The sequence below is a fragment of the Sciurus vulgaris genome (genome assembly GCF_902686455.1).
Source record: "Sciurus vulgaris genome assembly, chromosome: X".
Lineage (NCBI taxonomy): Eukaryota > Metazoa > Chordata > Mammalia > Rodentia > Sciuridae > Sciurus > Sciurus vulgaris.
The window spans coordinates 77,353,997-77,379,262 of record NC_136471.1 but is presented as its reverse complement, the minus strand read 5'-3'; the positions used below and the strand labels follow the sequence as shown (position 1 = coordinate 77,379,262).

Genomic DNA, 25,266 nt, shown 5'->3' with positions numbered 1-25,266 from the left:
TGTGGCAGAACTGAGACAGTGGCAGTTTGATGACACTGTTCTTGACTCTGCTTTGAAAGTTCCCATTTTTCCCCTCTGACCCTGAGTTCTATCACTTTCATCACTTATTAAACAGCATGGATTTGCATCATCAGCCCTGTAGTCTAGCCAGACACCTTTTTCCACTTCCTCTCTTTAGAGGACAGTTGACTCTTTATGGGTACCAATTTCCAGTGCCCTGCATGTTTTGTTGTGCTTTTTTTGAAGGGAGGATTAGGAAATGCCAATAAGAAAAAAAAGTTTGAACACTATTTGCTGTTAGTTTTTCTCTTTAATTTGCCCATGCCCTGTTATTCCCAACATTTTCCTGGTGAATGTCTCTGATAGACATGTGTCTGTAGGATGTTGTCATCCATGGACAGATTAAGGCAAGAAAATTGTGTAAGTTCATGCAGGTTCCTTAAGTCTCAGAGAAGCCTTATCAAACCCAAGCAAATGCCACACTCACGAAGAGATGGTCTTTTCTCGAGGTTCTGGAGGGAGTCCCACTGTCAAATGTTTCTGGTAGGAGAGAAGATCTGTGCAGGCCTAAGAAGAGATAGTATCACATTATCCTTTCCATAAAACCTCAGATTTCCACAAACTTTTCTCTTCTTAGCCTAGAAACTTTTGCTCCCCATTAACCTAATAACACTAAACTCTCTTCCTCAGGAAATACCATGAAGATCAGAAAAGAAGGATTTCTAGGAAGGAACAAAGAGGTTTTTCAAACTCCTTGGAGGTTGGTACTTTTAGTTTGGTGCAGATTCATTATTAGGATCTAGAATTCTAATAGTTTATAATGCCTCTAAAGTCTATAGTTATTATGGTTCAGTAATGTACATTTGTCACTACCAGAAACATAAGTGAATATCAGAAAATGTACATGTGAAAAACAACATATGAAATGATTAGAGGCTGTGGTTGCCTTAAAAACAATTAAGGAATCCAAATTTATTTATTGTTTTCAGTGCTGGGGATGGAATCTGAGGCCTTATGTGTGCTAGGCAAGCACTCTACCACTGATCTACACCCCCATCCCTGAAACTGACTTTTAAAAAGCATTCCCATTTGCCAGTAAAAGGATGGAACTGGACACTATCATGATCAGTGAAATAAGTCAGATCCAGAAAGTGAAAGGTTGAAAGTTTTCTCTGATGTGCAGAAACTAGTACAATATAAGGAAAAGAAAAGAAAAGTGTGGGGGGATTTCATCAAAATAAAGGAAAGATCAGTGGAGTAGACGAAGGGGATTGAGGGGGAAGGAGGAGGGATGGGATAAGGGAACAACAATGGAATGAATCTGACCTAACTTTCCTTCATACATATATGAATATATCACATGAATCTCACCATCATGTACATCCATAAGACAATAACTTTAAAAAACTGTAAGTAAATAGAAGAAATATCAGTAGAGTAGAGGGATGGGAACAAGGAGAGGAAGGAGGGGAAGGAAAGGGAAGTAATTGTGACTGAATTAAAGTAAATTACATTCCGTGCTTTTAAAATCGAGTCAAAATGAATCCTAATATTACATATAACTAAAAAGAACCAAGAAGTAAAGGAAAAAAGCATGCCCATTTAGACATGTTATAAATTCAAGAATTTATAGTACCTCATCGAGTGCTTCCACTTTCTTCCTTAGGATCCCAGAGATGTATCGAATCAGGCCCCAATGACGAATTTCTCCAACTTTGCCATATAGTTCAGTAAGAAGCTCTCTGACTGTAGCACCCCCCTCTTCATACAATTCAGTGTCCCAATCAGGTCCTCTGGAATTTTAAAGAAAGAAGTATGTTAATTAAAAGTAAAGCATCCAACAAAAATCTTATCTTTCAGTGTTTTAAAAAATACACCTATTTTTTAAAAATTCTTTTTTGTAGTTGCAGATGGACAGAATGCCCTTATTTTATTTGTTCTGTGGTGCTGATTGAATCCAATGCCTCACATGTGCTAGGCAAGCGCTCTACCACCGAGTCACAACCCCCACGTGCATATACCTATTTTTGATAAGCCTCCTGCATTAGGAAACTAATGATATTTAAAACAAGAAACCTTTGTAAAACTATGACTAACAGTCACCCCAAAAGGCAAATATCTAGACAATAATTTCTTAGTTTCATTTATGCTTTGACAAAATGCATTATTTACCCTCTTCACATGCTTCAACAGGGCTGAAACTAAAGACAGATTTAATATAACTACTGAAAATTCAGAAAGTATGATTGTACTTCAGGAACAAATGAAGAAATAAGAAGGATGTGTGTTTATTTTTAAAGGATACGTATACATTATTGGTGCAAAATTACTGTAGCACAATCAAATATGAAGTGCCATAAAAGACATATAAAGTTCTCTGAAATTGGGTATTTAATATGTGATAAAGGTAGATTATTTATTAAATGATGTTAAGACAATCATGTAACCATCTTGAAAAAAAGTTGGACCTTTATTTCAGACTGTATATAACACAATTCCAAATGTATCAAATATCTAAATTTGAAGAAACTAGACAAATATGGGAGAATTCATTTATAACTTGGAGGGAAGAGGAATTTTTAAGTATGGAACACATGTTTGAAGCCATAAAAAAAAGCTATTACATTTGTACACATAAAACAAACAAAAAAAAACTCTTACCTCGAAAACCACTGTATGCAAAGTATAGGACAAATTACAAAATGGGAAAATATTTGTACTTCATAGGCTAATTATCTCTATATACATATAGACCTCTCATAAATAGATCAGAAAATAAGAAACAACAAAAGAAAATGTGGCAAAACAAATACTGGCAGGTATTAAATATAGTAAAGCTTGCTCTATCTCACCCATAATAAGAAAAATTAAAATTAACATTATACCAAGATAATATTTTTAACATATCAAGCTGTGAAAAATCCCCAAATTTTTAACACTGCATTGGTTAAAGCTTTAGGAAAACAGGTACTCTCAATATGTTCCTGGTAGGAATAAAAATTGGGATTATTGCTCTGGAGGGCTTTCTGTAAAGTTGATGGATAAAAGAAGTGGAGATTCTTTTTAGGATAATGAAAATGCTCTAAAATGGATGGTGAAAGATATATATGTATGAAACCGAGAATATACAAAAAGCCATCAAAAGAAATTATACACTTAAAAATATATATATTCTTTGATATACCAGTCCAATTTCTGGTTCATCTGGATGATAAATTCCTTCAAAACATGTGAAATGATGTATGATAAAAGGTTACTCACTATAAACATTGTGATGGTGAATGACTGGAAAATACAAAAATGTCTATCAGTAAAAGACTTGTTAAATAAATTACAGTACATGAGATAAGAATGCAACACAACTATTAAAAATATATAAAGTAGATCTAGCCAGGCATGGTGGCCTACACCTGTAACTCCAGCAACTCGGGAGGCTGAAGCAGGAGAATCACAAGTTCAAAGCCATCCTCAGCAACTTAGGAAGATCATCTCAAAATGAAAAATAAGAAAGGGCTGGGGATGTAGCTCAGCTAGTAGAAAACTTGCCTAGTATGTGAGAGGACCTAGGTACAATACCTAGTACTGCAAATGAATGAATGAATGAATGAATGAATGAATTAAAAAATAAAGGAGGTGGGGTCTGCGTTCCCCTCACTTGAATCCAGGCATGCTTTTGACTAAGACAAAAGTAATACCATATGATTTCTGAGGCTGTCATAAAAAGTAATACAGCTTCTACCTAGTCTTACCTTGGGACACTTACTCTTAGAACCCAATCATCATGTGGTCAGGAAATAGAGACACATATAGGGAGGTTATTTGCTGTTATTCCACCTATAGGTAATGAGGTTCTATCTAACAGCCAAACAGTCAGTATAATTCTCAGACATAGGAACGAGCAAACTGTGTCATGACTTTAAGATATAAAGTTTCAGTGAAAAAAAAAAAAACACTGTATAGAGCAGTGTATATACTATGCTAAATTTTAGTAAAATAGGGATAAAATACAGTCAGCATTTACATACATATGCATAACATATCCCTGGAGGATGCATGCACACACGAATATACTGGTTGCCTGTGAGGTGGGGAACTGGGTATAGAGAAACAGAGGTGGGAAAAGGCCATTTGCTCATTCACTATATTTTCTTTTGTATTTAAAAGAATTTGACCACGAGAATGAATTGTCCATTCAATATATCAAATTTTGTAAAAAACATGAAATAAGTACTACAGGAAGTCATCAATGGCTGTAAAACCAGTGAGTTTTAAAAATAATAGCACATTTACATAGTCCCAAGGTATAGCTCTACAAGATTAATTTTTATTTCGATAGGTAAGATGATAACTTTACAGTCGAGGAATCTGGAAGCTAATATCTTAATCGAATGATCAAACCATGTGATAAAAGTCAACACTACTAGGAATTGGAGTAGTCAACACTATGTGTCTCCCGACATGACACACAGAAAACATGGCATCGCTTCAGTGGTATTCCTGAAAAAATTCATAACCTGAATAACTCATGAGGAAACACCACAGAAACAAAGACTGTGCGAAATCCTGCAAAACAAATGGTCTGTATTTTTAAAAAATGTCGACATGAAAAATGAAACACAAGTCATTTGAGATCAATGGAGATTCAAGATATGAAGAACTAAATGAAATACATGATTTTAGATTTTCTTTTACAAAATCATTATTACAATCATTATATACTATAATCAATTATTATAATCATTATTATTAAAATAATAATGTATTATTAAAATAATACATTATTATTAAATAATACATTATTATTAAAATAATACATTATTGGGCTGACAAATCTTAATAGGGTCTGAAGCTAGATACTAGTATTGTCTTAAAGTTAATTTTCTGATTTTGGTGATTATGCTGTGCTTATGTAAGAGAGTTCCAAGTTTTTAGGAAATACACACTGAATAATTTAAAGTAAATGGAAATCATGTCTATCACTCTTGAATGGTTCAAAAAATAATATATGTGTGTGTGTGTGTGTGTGTGTGTGTGTGTGCGTGTGTTGGATTGAGTATAGATGATGGTGGTGGTGGTGACATAAGAGAGAAATGCAGAAAGTGAGTGAAGAGAGAGATATTAAAGCTCAGTGGAAACATTAGAGGAATCAGGGTGAAGGATATCCAGAAATTTTTTGTACTTTCTTTACAATTTTTCTCTAAGTCTGAAATTATCTAAATTAATTTTTTAAAGTCTCAAAAATTGCTACAAGAGCTCAGAACCAGGAAAGATTATTATTAATCTCTGATCTCTTTTCAGAGAAAGCTTTGTGGAGGTGACAGATGAACTAGACCTTGATGGATAAGAGAGAATTGCAACAAAAAGAGATGGGGAATGGCAAAGGACAATATTCTAGGCAGAGGAAAAAACATCAATCAAGGAATGAAGGTAGACATGTAGAGGTTGTGTTTTGAGTGTATGTGGTCCACTTTGGTGAGAGCATTTACATTGTGAGGAGATAGCAATAATAGATAAATTAGTTTGAAAGAACTTAGAAGATGTAGACTTGGCCAATAATTCCCTATGGGAGTTAGTGATGTGGGGAGAGGCAGGGGAAATGGAGAAGTTGAAGATGATACAATTTCTGGGTGATTTGAAAGAATGATGGTATCACACACAGAGTGAAGAAAGATAAGCAGCATGTTCTGGTAAAGATAGTGAATATGATTTTAGACATGTTGAGTAGGAAGACATACATAAAAATAAATGCCAGGTAGGTTAAAGACCCAAAACATTAAAAAATTTAAAAAATTATTAAAAGTATTTAAAGGTTTTTTTTTTTTTTTTTTTTTTTTTTTTTTTTTTTTTTTTTTTTTTTTTTTTTAAATTCTGGAAGGGAAGAAGATTCCCTATGCATGGCAAGAAATCCTGAAGTCAAAAAAGGAAAATATCAGGTCAGGGGTATAGCTCAATGATAGAACACTTGCCTAGCATGTGCAAGGTGCTGGGCTCAATCTCCAGTGCCATAAAGTAAAGAGAAAAATAAAAAGATCAAAAGATTTGACTATAGTCAGGTGTGGTGAAGCACACCTATAATCTCAGTGGCTCAGGAGGCTGAGGTAGGAGGATTGAGAGTTCAAAGTCAGCCTCAGCAACTTAGGTCCTAAAGCAGCTCAATGAGACCCTATCTCTAAATAAAATATGAAATAGGGCTGGGAATGTAGCTCAGTATTTGAGTGCCCCTGGTTCAATCCTCAGTACCCGCCCTCCCAAAAAAGATTTGATTATATAAAAGCTAAACTTTTGTGTAGAGAAAAGAATATAAACAAAGTTAAAAGGCAAATTCCTTCATGTACAAACAGACAAACAAGGTGTACCCCATTTGTTTACAATAAAAAAGGCAAATTCCTTGGAAAACTACCTGAAACATATATAACAAAAGAGTAATATAATAAGAAAAATTAAAATAACCCACTATAGGATAAAACAAGCTTATAAACAGATGATTCACAGAAGGGATATTTGTCAATATGCTAGAAAACTGCATCTGTCATTCTACTTTTATCTACACAGGGATACTGGATAGAGATCCAAGTGTATCCCATAGCCACATAGCATAATTATACACAATCTAGTCAAGTGTTTTGTGTGTGCATGTGTATACATGTGCTGCTGGAATGAACCCAGTGCCTTGTGCATCTGAAGCAGATGCTCTACCACTAAGCTATGCCCACAGCCCCTATTCAAGTGATTTGATATTATCTAGAATATTAGTTTCAGGGAGATTGCAGGGTTTACTCAGAAGTCATGGTGAAGTTAGGATGCAATGTAGGAGCAGAAGGTGGTAAACCATGGATCATCTCAACTGGTGTGAGCAAAAGTTGTTGTGCATGAACTTTTGTATGCCCATCTCAATTACCCCTCTGAATCTTCAATTTCTATTCAAGTTAGAATTATTCTGTCCTTATTCCTTCCCTCCTTTCACTTTCTCTTTCTATTCCCCTGCATTTAGCATGTGTTGGTACATAGTAAGTATATGACACAACTGAATAAAGTGCCATACCACAAAAGATAAAAAGAAGGAAACAAAAATTCCAAAATAAGACCCAGGCCTTTAAAAATCAGTAACACACAACGAGCTTTACTGGGTGGCACTTTGGCAGGTTGCATAAGAAGGGAAGTCCCTCAAAGCACGAGATCATCCAGAAGATCATGGCCCAGGTTCTGTCATTCAGAAAAGGAGAAGAGCAAGGGAACTGTCAGAGGGAGAAGAGAAGCTGGGGTAAGGGTTAAACGTCTAGGTGATGTCCCTTTGCAGCACTGTGTGGGATGTCTAGATTAGTGAATACTGAAGGGCAGCAGTGGTTTGGAGTATTCACGGCCCAGGGTTTAGTTATTACTAACAAGTCTGAGGTGGGGTTTCAAAGAGTATACAAAAACTCAGTCTGTATGTAGCTAATAATCTGTTTGGATTATTTTAATGTTTTAATGATTTTTTGATATGATATCTTTCTATGTTGCCCAGACTGGCTTTGAACTCAGGCACTCACATGGTCCTTCCACCTCTGCCTCTTGAGTTGCTGGGACAACAGGTATGTGCCACCATGCCTGGCTTCTTTGAGTTATTTATTTATTTGCTTTGGTACTAGGAATTTAATCCAGGGATGCTTTACTACTGAGCTACATCCCCAGTCCTTTTTATTTTTTATTTTGAAACAGAGTCTCATTAAGTTTCATAGGGCCTTGATAAGTTGCTGAGGCTATCTTTGAACTTGCTATCCTCCTGCCTCAGTCTCCCAAGTTGCTAGAATTACAGGCATGTGTCACCACATCCGAAATGTTATTTTTTAAAAATCAAGTATGTAAAAGTTTTACTTTGGTGTTCAAGGGTTTTTCAGCTAACCAAAGACCTGTGTGTTTTCACTTGCTCATTAAATAGTATAGTTTGTTGACTCACAAGCACGAGGCCCTGAGTTCAATCCCCAGAACCAAATAAACAAAAAAAAAATAGCATAGTTTGATGAAAACTGTATGAGCGTTGGAGTCAAAGAACAAGGATTTTCATCTCATCTCTTCCCGTAACTGTGTGACCTTCAGCAAGTTGATCAACCTCTCTGAGATGGTCTCCCTATCTGCAATAAATGTAGATACCAATCATCTCATAGAAAAAGTATAAGGATTAAATTAAGAAGTTAATTTGTTTGACCAACCTATACAGAGAAAATGTTATAAGGCAAGCACTAGGTTTTGTTTTCAGACTAAAATAAAACAATCAATGTTCTGGAAGAACTCAGTCTAATGGGGTTGATACACACACACACAGAGATAATATGGCAATAAAGTACTAGTTGTGCATACTGCATTACAGAGGAATGTTTAAGGAGCAGGGGTTTGGAAAGTGAAAGGTTTCAAGTTGACTCCTTGGACGATATGAGAAGAGCTGAGTATAAGTAAGCCTAAAGAGAAAGAAAAGAGTCCTTGCAAAGACAGAAACATGAGCAAAGGCACAGAAATGAGACAACATAGTGTTGATGAAAAACTACCAGCAGTTTGGTGTTGCTGGAATACTACTTATAGGACACAGAATGGTGAAAGCAAAATCTACAAAGCAGGCAGGAATTCTATCATAGAGGTTCTTATATGTCATATTAAGGCTCTTGAACTTTCCCCCTGCTTAAGTGAAGCAAAAAATTTTAAGTAGGGAAGGGATTTGGTAAGATGAGCATATTAAATAGGTCATTGTATAGAATTAGGAGGCCAGGATTTGGCAATTTCTAATGAAAGATCTGGGCAGTCACCACCGATGGTTATAAAATCATTAGGAGAAGCTAATGAGGAACTGTATAATGGTACGACAGGCTAACAAGATCTTATTAATCTTAACATGAAAAGGAGCAACTTCAATAGGTGATGCTTTGTACTTTTGTAACATCAGGAGGCACATGGTATCTAGTTGTTGCTCTTTTTTCTTTTTTGCAGTGCTAGGGATCAAACCTAGGGTCTTGCACATGCTAGGCAAGTAAACCACCAAGCTACATCCACAGCCCCTTTTGCCAAATTTAGAAAGGGTCTTAAATGCTGCCTCTTCATATTCTAGTCACCACCACATGAAAAGAGGAGGAAGAGCAGGTATTTTTGTGTAGGGGTAGGCAGGAAAGAGGAGATCAATTTAGGCAAATTGAGTATAAGATACAAAGTACCTAGTGGGTACCTGACACATAAGAAAACATTTGAAAATATTAGTTTCTTTTTCCTGTAAGACTCTATATTCTTCTTTCTTTTGTGTTAAGAATATATCTGTAGGTTTTACCAAATAATGGATGCTTAATAAGAACCATAATACTGATAATAATACTTGTCAGTTACTGATCACTGATTATGTGCCAGGCATTAGGGACTTCATAGATATTTATAATAATTCTATGAGGTATGTATAATCCAAATTTTGTAAATGAGGATAATTGAGGCTTTAAAGTCATATAATGAATAGATTGCTAAACTATATTCAAAACCAGATAAGTGAAACTCGAAAGCTTTGCTCATTTTCTATATGCTATAATTTGCATCTGATATAGTGCCCCAAAGGTCCATGTGTTAAAGGTTTTGTCCCCAGCCCATGGCACTATTGGGAGATGGTCTCACCTTGAAGAGGTGAGGCTTTGTGGGAGATCTTAGGTCACTGGGGGCATGCCCTTGAAGGTGATTATGTGACCTTGGTCTGTCTGCCTCTCTCTGTCTCTCTGTCTCTCTCTCTCTCTGTCTCTCTCTCTCTCTCTCTCTCTCTCTCTCTCTCTCTCTTTTGCATCCTGTCAATGAGGTGAATGTCTTTGCCACATGTATCTGCCATGATATGCTGCCTCACCACAGACCCAAAAGAAATAGGGCCAAGAAATCAGGGACTGAAACCTCCAAAACTGTAAGCCAAAATAAACCTTTTCTTTTAATAAGCTGATTATCGCAGATATTTGTTACAGCAATAGAAAGCTAACTACATACTATGCAATCCTTCCTCTCTATATGAACATTAAAGTATGCTGATAATATCCATCACTTACTTCATAGTGTACAACATGTAGAGAATATCAGCTTGTTCCTGTAAGTTTGTTGTCTCCTTTAACTGTGAAACCAGTGCTTCAAAATCCACCTCCCCAGACTGGTCTCTAGGAAGATGCATTTCTACACGAACAGAGGGAACCTTCAGTTTGAAAAATGTTGAAAAGAAATTAAGTCCACAAGTGTTCCACTTAAATGATAACCTAGAATGAGTCATCTTTCTATCTTTAAACCTTTTCCATAAGAATTTTCTAATTTTTGATGAAAAGCAAAGCAAAAACAATAAAAGCATCAAGATATATGATACAGCAAAGCAGTTTTCTTGAAACCTACTTAGGGAAACTTGCCCACTTTAAGACTGAACTGAAAAGTACATGTATCTTCACCAGGATTGCATTTTACCTACCATCATTTACTAACAGGAATCATAATGGTTAGTTCTATAATCTTCTATAAAGATGGCATTTTTGCAAACACAAATAGAAGAATCCCACTTGCACATTTACCTGCTCATCTTGTGGGGACTGAGGCGAGTCGAGTAAGTTGAATGAAGGCCGGGAAGGTTGAAATAACTTTGTAGGAAGATACATGTGAACATCTGCAAAAGGTTGACACTTATTAGAAAAGATAGATAATAAAGATACCAATAAAAATGTGCCATTGACCTCAGCAGTGAGGTCATGTATGAGTCAGTTCTTTAGAAAACAAGAATGGCAACCTTCTTCTTCCTTGGTAATACCAAAGAAGAGAAAGATGAATATTAGGTAATTTGAAGAGTATACAATTAATCAATAAATACATTTTGATTTGACTTTCTAGAATTATACCATCAAGTAAGATATTAAATTTACTAGTGTAATCAATACCATGATGGTGCTAACACTGAAACTTTGGTAGTATACCACAAGTAACAGAAAAGGTTCAGTTACATTTTATATTTTCTGGACATTCCTAAGAAAATGCTTGATGGCTAGTGGTTAGATTTCCCTGAGAAGAGGTGACTGGATGAACCTATCTAGGGAATCAAAACAATCTAGTGGCTGACCAACTTTGAGATATTCTTAAAGATTTCTTACTTATAGTCCATTGATGAAATACTTACCCAAAACCACTCAAGAGAGACTTTCTTGTCATTTTTATCATTTTACATATTCGGAGAGATACAGAGTTCAAATAACTGCTCAAGCAAGTAAATAGCAGAGCTGAAAATTAAGCTCAAGTTTCTTGATTCACAATCGAGAAATATGACAATAAACTTCATCTCTTTGCTTAAGTCCTTTCTCCAGGGAGCATACCCAAAGGGCATGCTAAGCTTTTCTCCTTTATAAATGTTAAATGATTACCTAGAGTTCATATTTAATATCTTTGGTTAGTAATGGTCAATGAAGTTTTAGACAGCAAGAGCATGCATCTCAATCATATTATCTAAATAGTGTTAACATTTTGGTTTTCTAGGTGTGGCCAAGGAGCCCTTCTCTCCCTTCATATGTGGCTACTACATAGAGGCAATGAATACCTTTTGGGAACCATGACAACTCCTAATAATGTGTGGTAGAAGACATCCCCCACTGTAAACATTACTGAAGGAGGACAGGGGTCATGGGATGGAGTATGCAGTGAAAAAAGAATACCATATTTGACAAATACAGATCTACATGGTTGGAATGACTGACTGTCAAAATTACAACTGGCCTAAGGGAACCAGCTGTAACTTGCTTAAGACTATCTCCCTTTCCATTGCATGACTATCCTGTAATAGTCTTGCAATGCTTTATCTATGAACAAATACTTCCAAAGGAGGAAATTCTCTGAATTTTTCCTTCTTACCATCATTTTTCTTTGATGTTAGAACTGAGTATGCTCCAAGTCTTTTGTTCTGCCTCTCCTTATCATGTTCCTGATTAAATCAAACTATATAGCATTATCCACAGCAAAACTGTATTCGATTCATTGCTGTACAAATATTTGAGTGTCTGATATGTTCCAGGTGCTGTCCAAGATGCTGGGGATAAAGCAGTGAACAAAACAAAGTTCCTGCTTATGTGTAATCAATATCCCGCCCCCATCCTGGGCTTTATGTCATCCTGTGCCTGACTCTAGTGAGTCATAGCATTACTCACTCTGTACATGGAGTTCCTTGGCCTTGGTCACCAAGGACATTAAGTCGCAGGTTGTTTGCACAGCAGCTCGGAACCGATCTAGCCCTCCCCTCTGTGAGGAAGGGGCTAGTTTAGGATGGGGAGCAGTGTGCGCCAAAAGGTGATCTAAATAACGAGCAACTTCATCACCACAGCGAGCTGCAGGGTTAGTGGGAGGAGGGAGAGAGAAAAGAATTAACATTTTAGTTACTTCAAAGTCTACCCCAGCAATCAGAATGATGGGCTCCTGTACTCATAACACAGCACCGGAAATAGGCTGATTTTCGATCACAGAGGTGAGGAAGCTTGTGATCATTATACAACCTCATTGATTTAAGATTTAGAGACGATAGTCATCAACCAGAACCAACCTCTTCTTCAACTTTCCTGGGACAATGATAAGGTTTCCTAAAGCAGTATGAGCTTATTCTAGGATAGGTGGAACAAGCATTTCATAATTTGTGTAGGTATGTGTGTGATGGGATGGTGGCAGAGGTGGTGGAGGAGGAGCAGAACAAGGCCTTTCAAGTTCCATTAGTAGGAGACTTTTGTGAGGAAGGGTCAGGGAAGGACAAAAAACTTCCACTAAACATTGAGCCTGGTGGTAAACAGAATCTAAAAACAACAGTTACAATTACTACTAATAAAAAAAAAAACTCCATATGGTATTGATGAAGAAAGGACTATGGGACTATGGTGGCCTTTTAGTTACCTCATATATTTATTTGTCAATTATATATTGGCTACTATGTACCAGGCAGTGTACTAGGTACTATGTTTTGGTGAACTAGATATGGTCCATATCCTTTGGGGCTCCTCCTCCACCATACAACTTCTATAACATTAGTTAATGAAATACAGATATTGGGAATAAAAATATAAATATACTCTGGGGATGCTTAATATTTCAGGCTTTACATAAATATTCACACCGTTTATAGTTGAAGAAGCACACTGTCTGGATCAGTAGAGAAGTCAGCTAAGTCAGTCACACATCATCTGGTTTTGGATGATCTTCAGTAATCTCTACAGATGTGACTAATGGGAACTAGCAGAGCTATAAGAATGGAACATCCTGATGACAAAGACTTTAACTTTGAATACAATCAAGAGACTTGAGTTGAGGATTACAAAAATATGAAGAAAACCTTTCTACCTGCAATGAACATAGCCACTGTGAGACCACTGATGAGCACACCCAAAGGTGGGAAAGTGACTCAGAATGCTGTAAGAACAAATGCAGTGATGCAAATCATTAAAAAGATGTATTTTAAGGCAGGTGTGGTGGTGCATGTCTGTAATCCCAGCTACTTGGGAGGCTGAGGCAGAAGGACAGCAAATTTAAGGCCAGCCTGAGCAACTAAGTGAGACCTTATCTCAATATAAAAAATAAAAAGGTGGCAGTCATGAAGAATATAAACAATAATAAAAGTTGGTGGGGACGAGGAGAAAAAGGAACATTTCTATACTGTTAATAGGATTGTAAATTAGTACAACCACTATGGAAATCAGTATGGAGGTTCCTCAAAAGACAAGGCATGGACCCACCATAGGACCCAGCTATAACACTCCTTAGTATTTATTCTAAATAAATAAAGTCATCATACTATAGTGATGCATACATACCCATGTTTATATCAGCATATTTCATAATAACCAAACTCTGGAACCAGCCTAGGTGTCTGTTCACAGATGAATGGATAAAGAAAATGTGACATATATACACAATGAATTTTATTCAGCCATAAAGAAAAATGAAATTGTCATTTGCAGGAAAATGGGTGGAACTAGAGACCACTGTTAAGTGAAATAAGTCAGTCTCAGAAAGTTAAGGGTCATATATTTTTTCTCATATGTGGAAGCTACAGAGGAGAAAGGAAAAGAAAGGTGGGGATGGATCTTCTAAAAATCAAAGGGAGATCAATAAAGGGAAGGGACCGGGGATACGAGGTGGGGAGGGAGGTGCAGAATGCTGGGGAATGATATTGGTCAAATTATATTGTGTACATGTATGCATATGTAACAACAAATCCCATTAATATGTACAACTATGATGTATGAATAAAAAATTTAAAAAACAGATTCAGGCTAACAGTCAAATACCCAGACAATAAAAGGGCCCTTCTTTCTTTAAGATTCAAGCAATGTAATGCTTGTCCTGCATAAGTCAGTGTTTTAACACTGCAGGTCAGAATTTCTTAGTCTGTGTGTGTGTGTGTGTGTGTGTGTGTGTGTGTGTGGTGCTGGGGATTGAACCCAGGGCCTTGTGCATGTGAGCCATGCACTCTACCAACTGAGCTATATCCCCAGTCCTCTCATTTTTAATGTGTGCTATCAGAAAACTTTCTCCCTATATCCTAGTAGCCAGTTATATTTTGGTTTTCTTGTGTATTATTTGTCTAGTTTGTAATATGAAAGCAATAGGCATTTTAAACAGGCTTTTTTGAACTATACATATCTCCCCAAATATTCTGATATAGCCCTCCCATGTTATATAAAAAGTATTCTAAATTAAATTTTATATTTTATATTTTAACGTCAAAAGGCAGTAATGTATATGTATTTTTTACTATGAACTTGATTAAATATCTCTTACTCACCACTGCTTCTTCCCATTTCAAAATCTCAGCCACTTTGAATGCCCAGTAGAGAAATCTTCCCTAACCTTAGTAAGGGAGAGTTCAACTCCATACTCCACAAACACCGCAGAGATATTAGACCAGAAACCAAAGGTAAGTAAAGGGATAAAAAGTGAAGCCAAACAAAAGTAGAAATCTAGGTGTATTAAAGAGGAGTGAGGTTGGTACACTGTGAGATTGCGGGCAGCATGAATTATTAAGGACAATGCTGAACAATATTTTGTATTCTTATCCAGGCAGCCAGTGCTTTATGAAGCCTCCTTACCATTATTGATTGAATCATAGCCATCCATCCAGTTGCCAGATTCGAGCTCATCATAGGTGTCATCATAATCTTCACTGTACAGCTTACCCTCCGGTCCAGGGTCCATGAAGCTCAAGTGTGTGCGGCAGGATGTTGTCAAAAATTCTGACAATTTACCTGTTTGAATCCTGACAATCAGAGGGTAGATACAAAACAGGAAATCAGGGGAGATCCTTTTAAACACCACAAAATCTTAGTGATAAAAGAATACCTAGCATATTTTGTTGGGGGATTACTAAAATTCATCTTTAGCATAAATTTTATAAAAGTGAAATTTCTCAGCACTCCTAGGCATAATGTTCAGCTTCAATGGTCAGAGGTCTCTGTTAATAAAGTCTACAATTATGGGTTCACAATCCACTAGTACATCAATTTTGTTCTCTTCCACTGCCATATGTTATTTTGATAACTATGTCAGATGTTTGATAAAAATTTGCATTGGCTACTTAGAGAGGCCAGGAGAGAATGAAGATAAATCACAATGAACCCATCATATCATTTAAAAACTAGCCCTCAATGACCATTTTGAACATGAAAGATGGTATTTGAAAATTTTATACGTTATAATAGCATATAAGTTATATCTTCCCCTACTTATAAAGCCAATTACAAAACTCAAGAGAAAAGTGAGTAGTAATAATTTTCTAAAGAATCCAGTTTTAAAGGGGCTACTAATGCCCAGACCTTGGATAATGAGAACATTGAAATAAACAATGACAGGAATGGATCATGACATATTGAAATAAAACAAGAATCTATGAATCTATGCTGATACTAAATTATAAAACACAGGAGAAGACAAGCTCCCTTTTATACATAGCAATGTCAACTATGAATGTACAAAGAGTTATAGAAATAGAAATGCCCTTTGTAACTCTATTAGTAAAAATTCATGGAAGAATCAATGAAAGCTAATCATTTGGTCAAAGATTGTTGGGGAAAACAGATGGAGAAAATTGGCAGACACCACTGTACCCAAGTGATCAAGATTAACATCACTAATAAGGTAACAAACCAATCTCATGTGCCTCCTGATACGATGCCCTGAGAAGGACTATAGTAATTTTTTTATAATTTTAGGTTGCTTCAACATCTATGTTGAATATGTTTAATAACTCCCTCACATCACAGGGAAGGCTCAGTCATCCTTGATAGTTTAAAGTTCTGCACCTCCTCCAGTTCCTCAGTAGGATTGATTCAGATATCTGCCTTACACAACTTCCTTCTGGTGACCTCATTCCTACAGTACAGCTAGATACAACCTCTTTTACTGGCCCTGTTGACCCTCACACCCTTCATAGACTGTGCAGATATGCTCAATGACCACTTCTGAGCCATAGTGTGACATCCTGAAATTCATATCTGCTTGCTTTAAATCTACCCCTTAAAATTCCTTATGTGAAACCTGTTTGTATAATGCCCTGGATCCCAATACAGGTGTTGGCCCATGGGTCTCCTTGAGCTCTCTGGTCTCTGTGTGTGGTTTCTGAGCATGCCATTTACTCCTTCCCTGGCCAGTAAGTAATAAAATCTATATTCCCAACTTGTATCTCTCCTAATCATTTAAAGGATGCTCTCCATCATCTTAAAGATTCTAAATTAAAACAAGGACTCAACATTACACAGGTAATACTCCTGCCAAACATATAACCTGACAAATCCAAATTGAGACATATCCTACAAAATAACTGAACTGCATTCTTCAAAACTTAATGAAATTATCAAGAAAGAGTATCAAAATGCTGGGAAACTGTTCTAGATTAAAAGATATCAAAGAGATATAATAATTAAATGCTAATGTTTACTTGTTTGGAAGTAAGTACTCCTTTGGTTGGATCCTGGATAGGGAAAAAAGCTATGGGAAAACATTACTGGGGCAACTGGGTAATTTTAAATATGGAATCCATATCAGATATTAGACATGTTATTCCTTTCTTTTCTGTGGGTTGGCTTTCCATTGTTTCATTATTCAAGGTCTATGGTTATCCAAAAATATTAAATATTTTTCAATAAATTTTATCATAGTATATTGCTATAATTGTTTTATTTTATTTTTAGTTATTGTTTTCATCTCTTTCTGTACCTAATTTATAGCTATCTGTGGTTTCAGGCATCCTCCAGATGTATCTAGGTATGGTATCCCCTAGAGATAAGAGGGAAATACTGTAGAGTATTAATATAAAATTCCCTACATTTGATGATTATATTGTAGTTATTTATGGTAATGTCCTTGTTCTTGGGTGATGGAAACTGAAGTATTTATGACTGAAGAGTAATGTCTGTAGCTAACCTTCTTAGTAAAAAAGTATGTGTATGTGTGTGTATGTGTGTATATATATGTAGAGAGAGTATGTGTGTGTGTGTGTGTGTGTATGCACATATGGATGGGTGAGAGAGGTGAGTAGGGAGGAACAGAGGAAGAGAGGAGAGGGGAGAGAGAAAAGACACATTGAGGCAAATATCAATAAAAGGTGAATACTGAAAAAGGGTATATGGGTGTTTAGTACTATGCTTACAGATTTCTGTAAGTTGAAAATTTTTCAAAAACAAAATCTTGGGAGAAAATAAGCAGCCAGAATTGCATAATTCAGTAAGTTTCTTTTTCTAAATAGTAAGTTTTCTGGACCCCTAAGATATAGGAAAAGAACAGGGTATGCAAATCTTCCAAACATTCCTTGATTAATTCAATCAAATTCTAGCTCCTCTGAATATGATGGGATTGTGTTATTGAAGACAAAGAAAGGCATCACGAGTCTGCCATTACTATATTCAATTCCTAAGTTTCCATTCATTTCACTTACAGGAATATATATGTCACTTACCTTGCCCCACCAAAATAGCCATCCTGCATTTTTCGGAGTGCTGCCAGGATACTTGAATTCAAGCTGGTTCCATCTTCATCTTGAAATGGAGAGAATTTTAACACAATCTTTGTGGTTTTAACTTTAAAGAGGGGGAAATATTTCAAACCAACATTCTGGTGGTAATGGTACAAATGATCACCCTATATTTTAATAATTCATCTGAGAAGCAACACTGCAGAATGGGCACATGGGGTTGTGACCAGTTGACAGTCCTTCAAAGGCATTATTTTATTCATCATAAGTACTTAGTACAGTATCTGATGGCAGAGAGTTTAATGACTTCTGAATGCTAACATAAATATGCAGCAGTGACTGCTATATGCCAAGTGCTATGATAAATGTTTTATATATATTATCTCATTCGTATATCTTAAGTACCGTATCCTTGGTGTTTTTTATATGAGATTGATTTAAAATTTCATGTTTTTAAGTTTGTCAATTTTTCCTTTTTGTGTCTTGCAACGGACAGCTTTCCTCAGCCTTAATGTATTTGCGTATGCATAAGCATAAAAATATGTAGAAGGCTAATAATCATCTGAATTCATGTGAAAATGATTATACTACAGATAATCATTTGTGATCTACTTTTTCTAATTCATCTTTTGTAAAAGCTGAAAATGATTCCATAGTTGACATTTAAACTGTTTTTAAGTTACAATCAACACTGTACTGAAGATCATTGTACCTATATCTTTATGGACTCATTCTATTATTTCCTTAGGTTAAATTTTTACAAGTAGAACTTGTAGGACAAAGGGAACAAATACTAAAAAATGTTATAGGAAACTGTCAAATTACCACTAAAATCATTGTGCCAATTATATTTCTGCCAACAGTACAGAAAGCGACTGCACTTCCATACTTTTAACAATAGTGGGAATTAATAATCTTTTAAATCTTTGTTTATCTTATAGATAAAACAAGAAGACACAGTTTTAATTTTATTACCATTAACTTGAGCATGTATTTATTTACTGACCATTTGTATTTCTTTTATGAATTGCCTATCAAGGATCATTTTTCCACTAAAGTAGTTTTTCTTTCTTTTTTCAATCAACTTTTAATAATTTTATATGTTCTGTGAGTATTATAGATATATGGCAAATACTCTCTCTAGCTTAATTATTTGTCTTTCAACCTCATCCTTGATGCTTTTTATGTTTTTATGTTTTTGAATTTGTCATTTTTTCTTTTTATATATTGCAAAGGACAGTTTTCTTCAGTCTAAGATTGCAAAAATATTCTCCCATATTTTCTTCTAATATTTTCATGTGTTTATTGTGTGTGTGTGTGTGTGTGTGTGTGTAGATCTTTGAGTAACCTAGAATTTGCATTTTCACAAAAAGTAGAGTAGTAAGTCTAAATTCTTTATCATCTGAAATGCATTTATTTATAGTCTTTGGCCTCTGTTTGAAATGCTGTCTTTATCTTCTTTGCCATAGCCTCCTTATTGATAGATCTTACTTCACTTCTCTATAGTAGTGTTTCTCAACCATTTTTTTTCCATTATTATTTCCTCATCTCTCACCCCCAAGGAGCCTTTTTTTTTTTTTTTTTTTTTTTTGGTACAGGGGGCTGGACCCAGGGGCACTTTACCACTGAGTGACATTGCCTTTATTTTATTTATGTACTTATTTATTTAGAGACAAATTCTTGGTAAGTTGCTGAGGTTGGCCTCAAATTTGGAATCCTCCTGCCTCAGCCTTTTGAGTCACTGGGATTACAGGTACATGCCATCATGCCCAGCTATTTGTTGGAAATAGGATCTCGCTACACTGTCCAGGCTGGCCTTAAATTTCTAGGCTCAAATGAACTTTCTGCTTCAGCCTCTTGAGTAGCTGGGACTGCAGGCACGTACCACCACTCATTTCTACTCTATTTTCAATACCACCAGTTTAATGTATCTTTCCTTTACCTCACATGTAAATTAGCTTTCTTGAGATCAGTCTCTCCTCATTACAATGTGTACTGTCACAAACCAATATTTCTTAAACATCACTTTGATCATGTCACTCCCTACTCAAAACCTTTTGATAGTTTCAGACTTCAGAGAAAATCTGTTTAAATATCTTTGCAAATTTTCAGGGTTTACATAATCTGATCCTACTGTACTTCTCTAGTTTTGTTTATAATTATACTCCAGTATGAAAAATCCATTCTATTCAGTTTAGTCTCTTCACTGGCCTCACAAGTCAAACTCATTCCTGCCTTCAGGCTACACTGATGGTATTTCCCCCCTCAGAGTACCTTTCTTCTTGCCTCCTCCCATTTTTATATTAACAATTCCAAAAAACCTGCCTACGTCCCACCTCAGTTGAGAAATATTCTTTTACAATCTGATAACTTAAACTATGAAATACTAAACTAATGGTTGATTTCTGTTATTCCTATGTATTAATTTTGCCCCTCCAATTAAGACTTTCGACTTTCTAAAGACAGTTCTGGGAACATAGTAGTTATTAAATGGGTACTTATTAATTGTCCTAATTAAATAAAGAGAAAAAGAAGAAAGACTACCCTACTTTCTCAACTCCTGTGATTCTGAAGCACTTTTGAGATGCGACCAAAATCCCTAACAGTCTATCTGGATTTTAAATGATTTATAATAAAGGATTCTTCTTTAGTGAAAAGGAACTCTATGTACTTTGGCAGTATAAACAAACCTTTGGAAGCAACAGAAGCCCAGAAAGAAAGCAGTGGCTTCAGTATTGGCTCTAGTCTTCCAGGAACTCAAAGAACAATAAAGCCTTTCACCCAGTTTCAACTAAGCAATGGCAGGAAGCCCAGCCAAAAAAGAAAAAAAAGATAAGCCAAAAGCCCTTTCACTTTTTCTCCGCTAAGCTTACTTTTTCCATTAGACAGGCTTTGGAAGGAGAAACTTGGGAATTTATCTATAAAATCTTAATCCACTGGAATAAGATACAGAATGTAGTATTACTTTTTTTTCTTTTGGAACTGGCAATTTAACTTAGGGGCTGTCTGCCGCTGAGCTACACCCAAGTCCCTTTTTATTTTAATTTTGAGGCAGGGTCTTACTAAGTCTCCAAGGCTGGCTTTGAACTTGAAATCCTCCTGCCTCGGTCTCTCAAGTTACTGGGATTACAGGTGTACCCCACCACACCAGCTAGTATTTCTATCTCTAAAAAGAATCTGTATCTATAAAGCACTAATTTTTAAAACTATAAATAAATAGAAGGAAGACCAGTAGAATAGAGGAGAGGAAACAGGGGCAAGGAGAAGGGGAAGGAGGGGAAGAGAAAGTATTGTGGACTGAAGTTGAGCAATTATATTCCATACATGTATGATTATGTCAGTATGAACCCCAATATCATGTATAACTATACTGCACTAATCAAAACATTTAAAAAAGAACTGCATGAATATAGTTTTTATAAATTGACTTAGAAATAAATTAACTAAAGTCACCCCCAACCAAGGTATTCTCTGCTACATTTTTTAAAAATTGTGGCTCTCAAACCATTTGAAATATTCTTGTGTATTTGTTTCACATTTATTGTGTCTTAGCTTTCTAAAACATGTTTTAGGAAAGCAGAGACCTGATATGACTTATCCACCCTATGTGACCCCAATGCTTAGAAAACAAAAGAGGAAGAATAAGTCATAAGTAGCTAGCTCTACACTACATCTGGGATGTTGAAGGATTAAACATCTGTCATATTTTTAAAAATATAGTCATTCCTTGACTCTTTGAGCCCTTACCAAGCATGCTGTGTGAGATGGGGAAGGTGATGGTGGGCTGGCCTGTCATCCTCCAGCGGCTACAGAGGTAGGAGAGATCTGTTCTGAGCATTTCCACTATCATCTTATTGTCCAGAGCCAGGTAGAACTGTTGCTGGTCTATAAACTGAGAAAAAAAATAATACTTCAGAACAATTTGTTCTCATAACTATCAAATAATATTTTAAAAATACATATTCCGAAGGCTGTACAAGATATCATAGAAGTAATGATATTCCCAAATTTAATGTATAATAAGTCCCAAAGTATGTGGTGGTCAAACAGCACATACAACAAATTTCTGACATTTTTAGTGCTCCCGTTTAGAAAGTCTTTTCAAGTATATAATTTTATTCAAACCTATAACCACCTGATGAGTACTTTTCTTCTTTTAATAAATGCAAAATAAAGCTCAGAAGCAATATGTGGAATGGTAAAGTCATATAGCTAGCAAATTTCAGTCTGAAACAGTCTAGGATCCACTACTTTTGGGTGTGTATGTATCTTAGCTGTACTATTTCACAAGTAAGATGAAAAATGGGGAGTTTACACTTTCTGGAAGTTTCTCCTCCCCAGACACACACATAGGGCTTGTTATTTTGATGTAGTCAATAAACATCATGCCACCAATATGTATACTCACAGCTCAACAATCCTGGCATTTTTGTTTAGAAGATTAAGATTTCCATGCACATAAAAAGGCCCCTTCCCCAAATAATGGAAACACATTAATTTAGTAGCTGAATAAAAAAGATTGTACTTTATTTATAAAGGACAAATATTACAACCTTATTTTAACTTTTTAAAATAAGGGGAACTTTGTAAGTAACATTTGTAAAATCCTGCAAAACCCAGGACTACTCTTGGTAGTCACAATCACTTGAATCACTTGTCATAACTGTGGAGCAAGTTTGATTCAGTTCAACTCAACAAATATTTATTGAGCAACTTAATATGTGCAAGGCCTCATGGAACTCTTTGATATTTATCCCAATTCCAGTAAATACTTTATTTCTGCAATGTTTCTCTCTTAATTCAGGGCAGGTTACCAGTTATTTCACCCACCTGGGGAGTGAAAGTAAAGATAGTTTTCCGAATGTCATAGAGTTTTGAAGTTCCAAGTACTCCCATGAATCTATAAGGTCGTCCACTGAGTTTCATTCTACTGTTGCATCCTGACACAAAATTAAGAAAAGGTCAAGATATTTTCAGTGCATTAATTAAAGCAGCAAGTCTTTTTTAACATATATATGTTGAGTTGAAGATGTTTTCCTTCTTCAATTGAGCATTCTGAAATTGGAATCAATCTTATAATTGATGTTTATGTTAAATGTACTCAGGTTTCTTTCATCTTCCAAAAGGCCATCATTAAATCAATACCTTTTACAATGAGGAAATTATTAAAATTTTCACACATATTTTCCTGTATACCACAGGATAATACTATACATATTACTCTTAAATTTTCCCCCCAAAATACTCAGTGAATATATTTTCATGTCAATACTGACAACACTTTTAATACTTTTTTATTTTTTAAGCATATTTTTGAGTATTTGATGTTTTCCCTTACTTTATCCTAAGTACTATACTTAAAAAATAAGCTACATTTTTAGAGTTCATTTATTCTTTGGAGGCCAGAACCACAGAACTGTCAACGCCTTGGTCACATTTCAGGGCCTGCTTAGTAAATCACACAATTTATTTGAATGTGGTTTCCCAACTAGATTTATTCACTTCTCTTTCCTTTTTGTTTTTGTTTTTTCTTTTTTATTAAAGTATACATAGAATAAAATTTATCATTTTAATAATTTTTTTTTGGAACTGGGGATCAAACCCAGGGGCTTTCTACCCATGAGCTACATCCCCAGTCTTTTTTATCTTTATTTTGAGACAGGGTCTTACTAAGTTGCTAACACTGGCCTCAAACTTGCAATCTTTCTGCCTCAGCCTCCCATGTAGATGGGATTATAGGCATGCACCACTGCACCAAACCTATTTTAATATTTAAGTGTACAATTAGTGGCTTTAAATACAGTAACAGGATTGTGAACTCATCCACCTTCCATCTCCAGAACTTTTTATCTTCCCAATCTGAATTTCTGACCCATTAAATAGTAACTTCTCATGTCCTCCTCCTCCCAGCTTGAGAACCACCATTCTACCTTGTGTTTATGAATTTGAATATTCTAGGTACCTTGTATAATTAAAATTATTCAATATCTGTCCATTTGTAATTGGCTGATTTCACTTAGCATAATGTCTTCAAGGTTCACCTATGTTATAGCACATGTCAGAATTTCCTTTTAAGGCTCAATAATATTTCATCCAGTGTATATACCATATTTTGTTTATCTATCCATCTACTGATGGATGTTTGGGTTGTGCCCCCCTTTTAGCTATTGTAAACAATGCTATATGTTGGCATAGAAAATACCTGTTCAAATTCCTGCTTTCATTTCTTTTAGGTACATACTTAGAATTGCTGCTGAGTGTGGTGGCACATGCCTGTAATCCCAGTGACTCATGAGGCTGAGGCAGGAGGACTGCAAACTCAAGGCCAACCTCAGTAATTTAGCAAGGCACTAAGAAATTTAGCGAAACCCTGTCTCAAAATAAAACAGCTGGGGATATAGCTCAGTGGTGAAGCGTCTGCCTGTAATCCCAACAGCTTGGTAGACTGAACCAGGAGGATCGTGAGTTCAAACCAGCCTCAGCAATTTACTAAGGTCCTATGCAACACAGTGAGACCCTGTCTCTAAATAAAATATAAAAGGGGCTGAGGATTTGGCTCAGTGGTTAAGCACCCCTGGGTTCAGTCCCCAGTATCCCCCCACACACAAATAAACTTATTGGAAGCAAGTACACCAAAATAAAAAGAGCAAATTCCTCAGAGTAGTGGAATTACAAGTGGTTTTTATCTCTTTCCTTTATGCTTTTCTCTATTCCCCAGTTTCCTGTAGTCAATATGTATATATCATCTGTAAATTAGATAGCTTACAACTTATGAAAACTGAACAGAACCAGAAACTATCTATTTCAGATGAAACTAGGAGATATATTCATAATTTTGAAAGGAGTGGAAAATATATCTGATAAAATTGATGTATTTGATATTTAAAGATTTGCAAAAGGGTAAGAAAATAAAAAGAAAGTAACAAACTAGGGAATATATATGTTACAAATCTCATTGATATTTGGGGTGGGAATGTAGTTCAGTGGTTGAATGCTTCGAGGTCCTAGGTTCAATCCCCAGCCCCACAGTAAATAAGCAAATGATCTCAAAGTTCAAAATGAGTATTATGGAGCTAAAATCAAAATCAAGGTTTTACCAGGGCTGACTCCTTCTGGAGGTTCCAGGGAAGGAACCACTCCTTGCTTCTTCCAACTTCTAAAGAATGTGGGAATTCCTTGGATCATAGTCTCATCACAATAACCTCTTCCTTCTGTAGTCACATCTCCTAATTCTGTAGTCAGATAGCCCTCTGTATGTATCTTATAAGGATATTTGTGATTACAATTAGGGTTCAATTGAATAATCCAGGATAATA

General features: G+C 35.7%; 1 protein-coding gene across 3 annotated transcripts in view; it reads right to left on the bottom strand.

Annotated features, from left to right (window-relative positions):
• Positions 1-25,266, bottom strand: part of PHKA1 (phosphorylase kinase regulatory subunit alpha 1) — a 103,295-nt gene that overhangs the window by 27,744 nt on the left and 50,285 nt on the right. For 2 of the 3 annotated variants that reach the window (XM_079123711.1, XM_079123712.1), the window contains exons 15-23: positions 22,781-22,890; positions 21,698-21,842; positions 17,936-18,014; positions 15,075-15,241; positions 12,153-12,329; positions 10,539-10,630; positions 10,035-10,174; positions 1,637-1,793; positions 488-567 (exon numbers count right to left, since the gene is read on the bottom strand). In XM_079123711.1, the coding sequence (XP_078979837.1) occupies positions 488-567; positions 1,637-1,793; positions 10,035-10,174; positions 10,539-10,630; positions 12,153-12,329; positions 15,075-15,241; positions 17,936-18,014; positions 21,698-21,842; positions 22,781-22,890 (1,147 nt within the window). The remainder of the gene's footprint in view (positions 1-487; positions 568-1,636; positions 1,794-10,034; positions 10,175-10,538; positions 10,631-12,152; positions 12,330-15,074; positions 15,242-17,935; positions 18,015-21,697; positions 21,843-22,780; positions 22,891-25,266) is intronic. The other variant, XM_079123713.1, reaches the window with a different exon arrangement.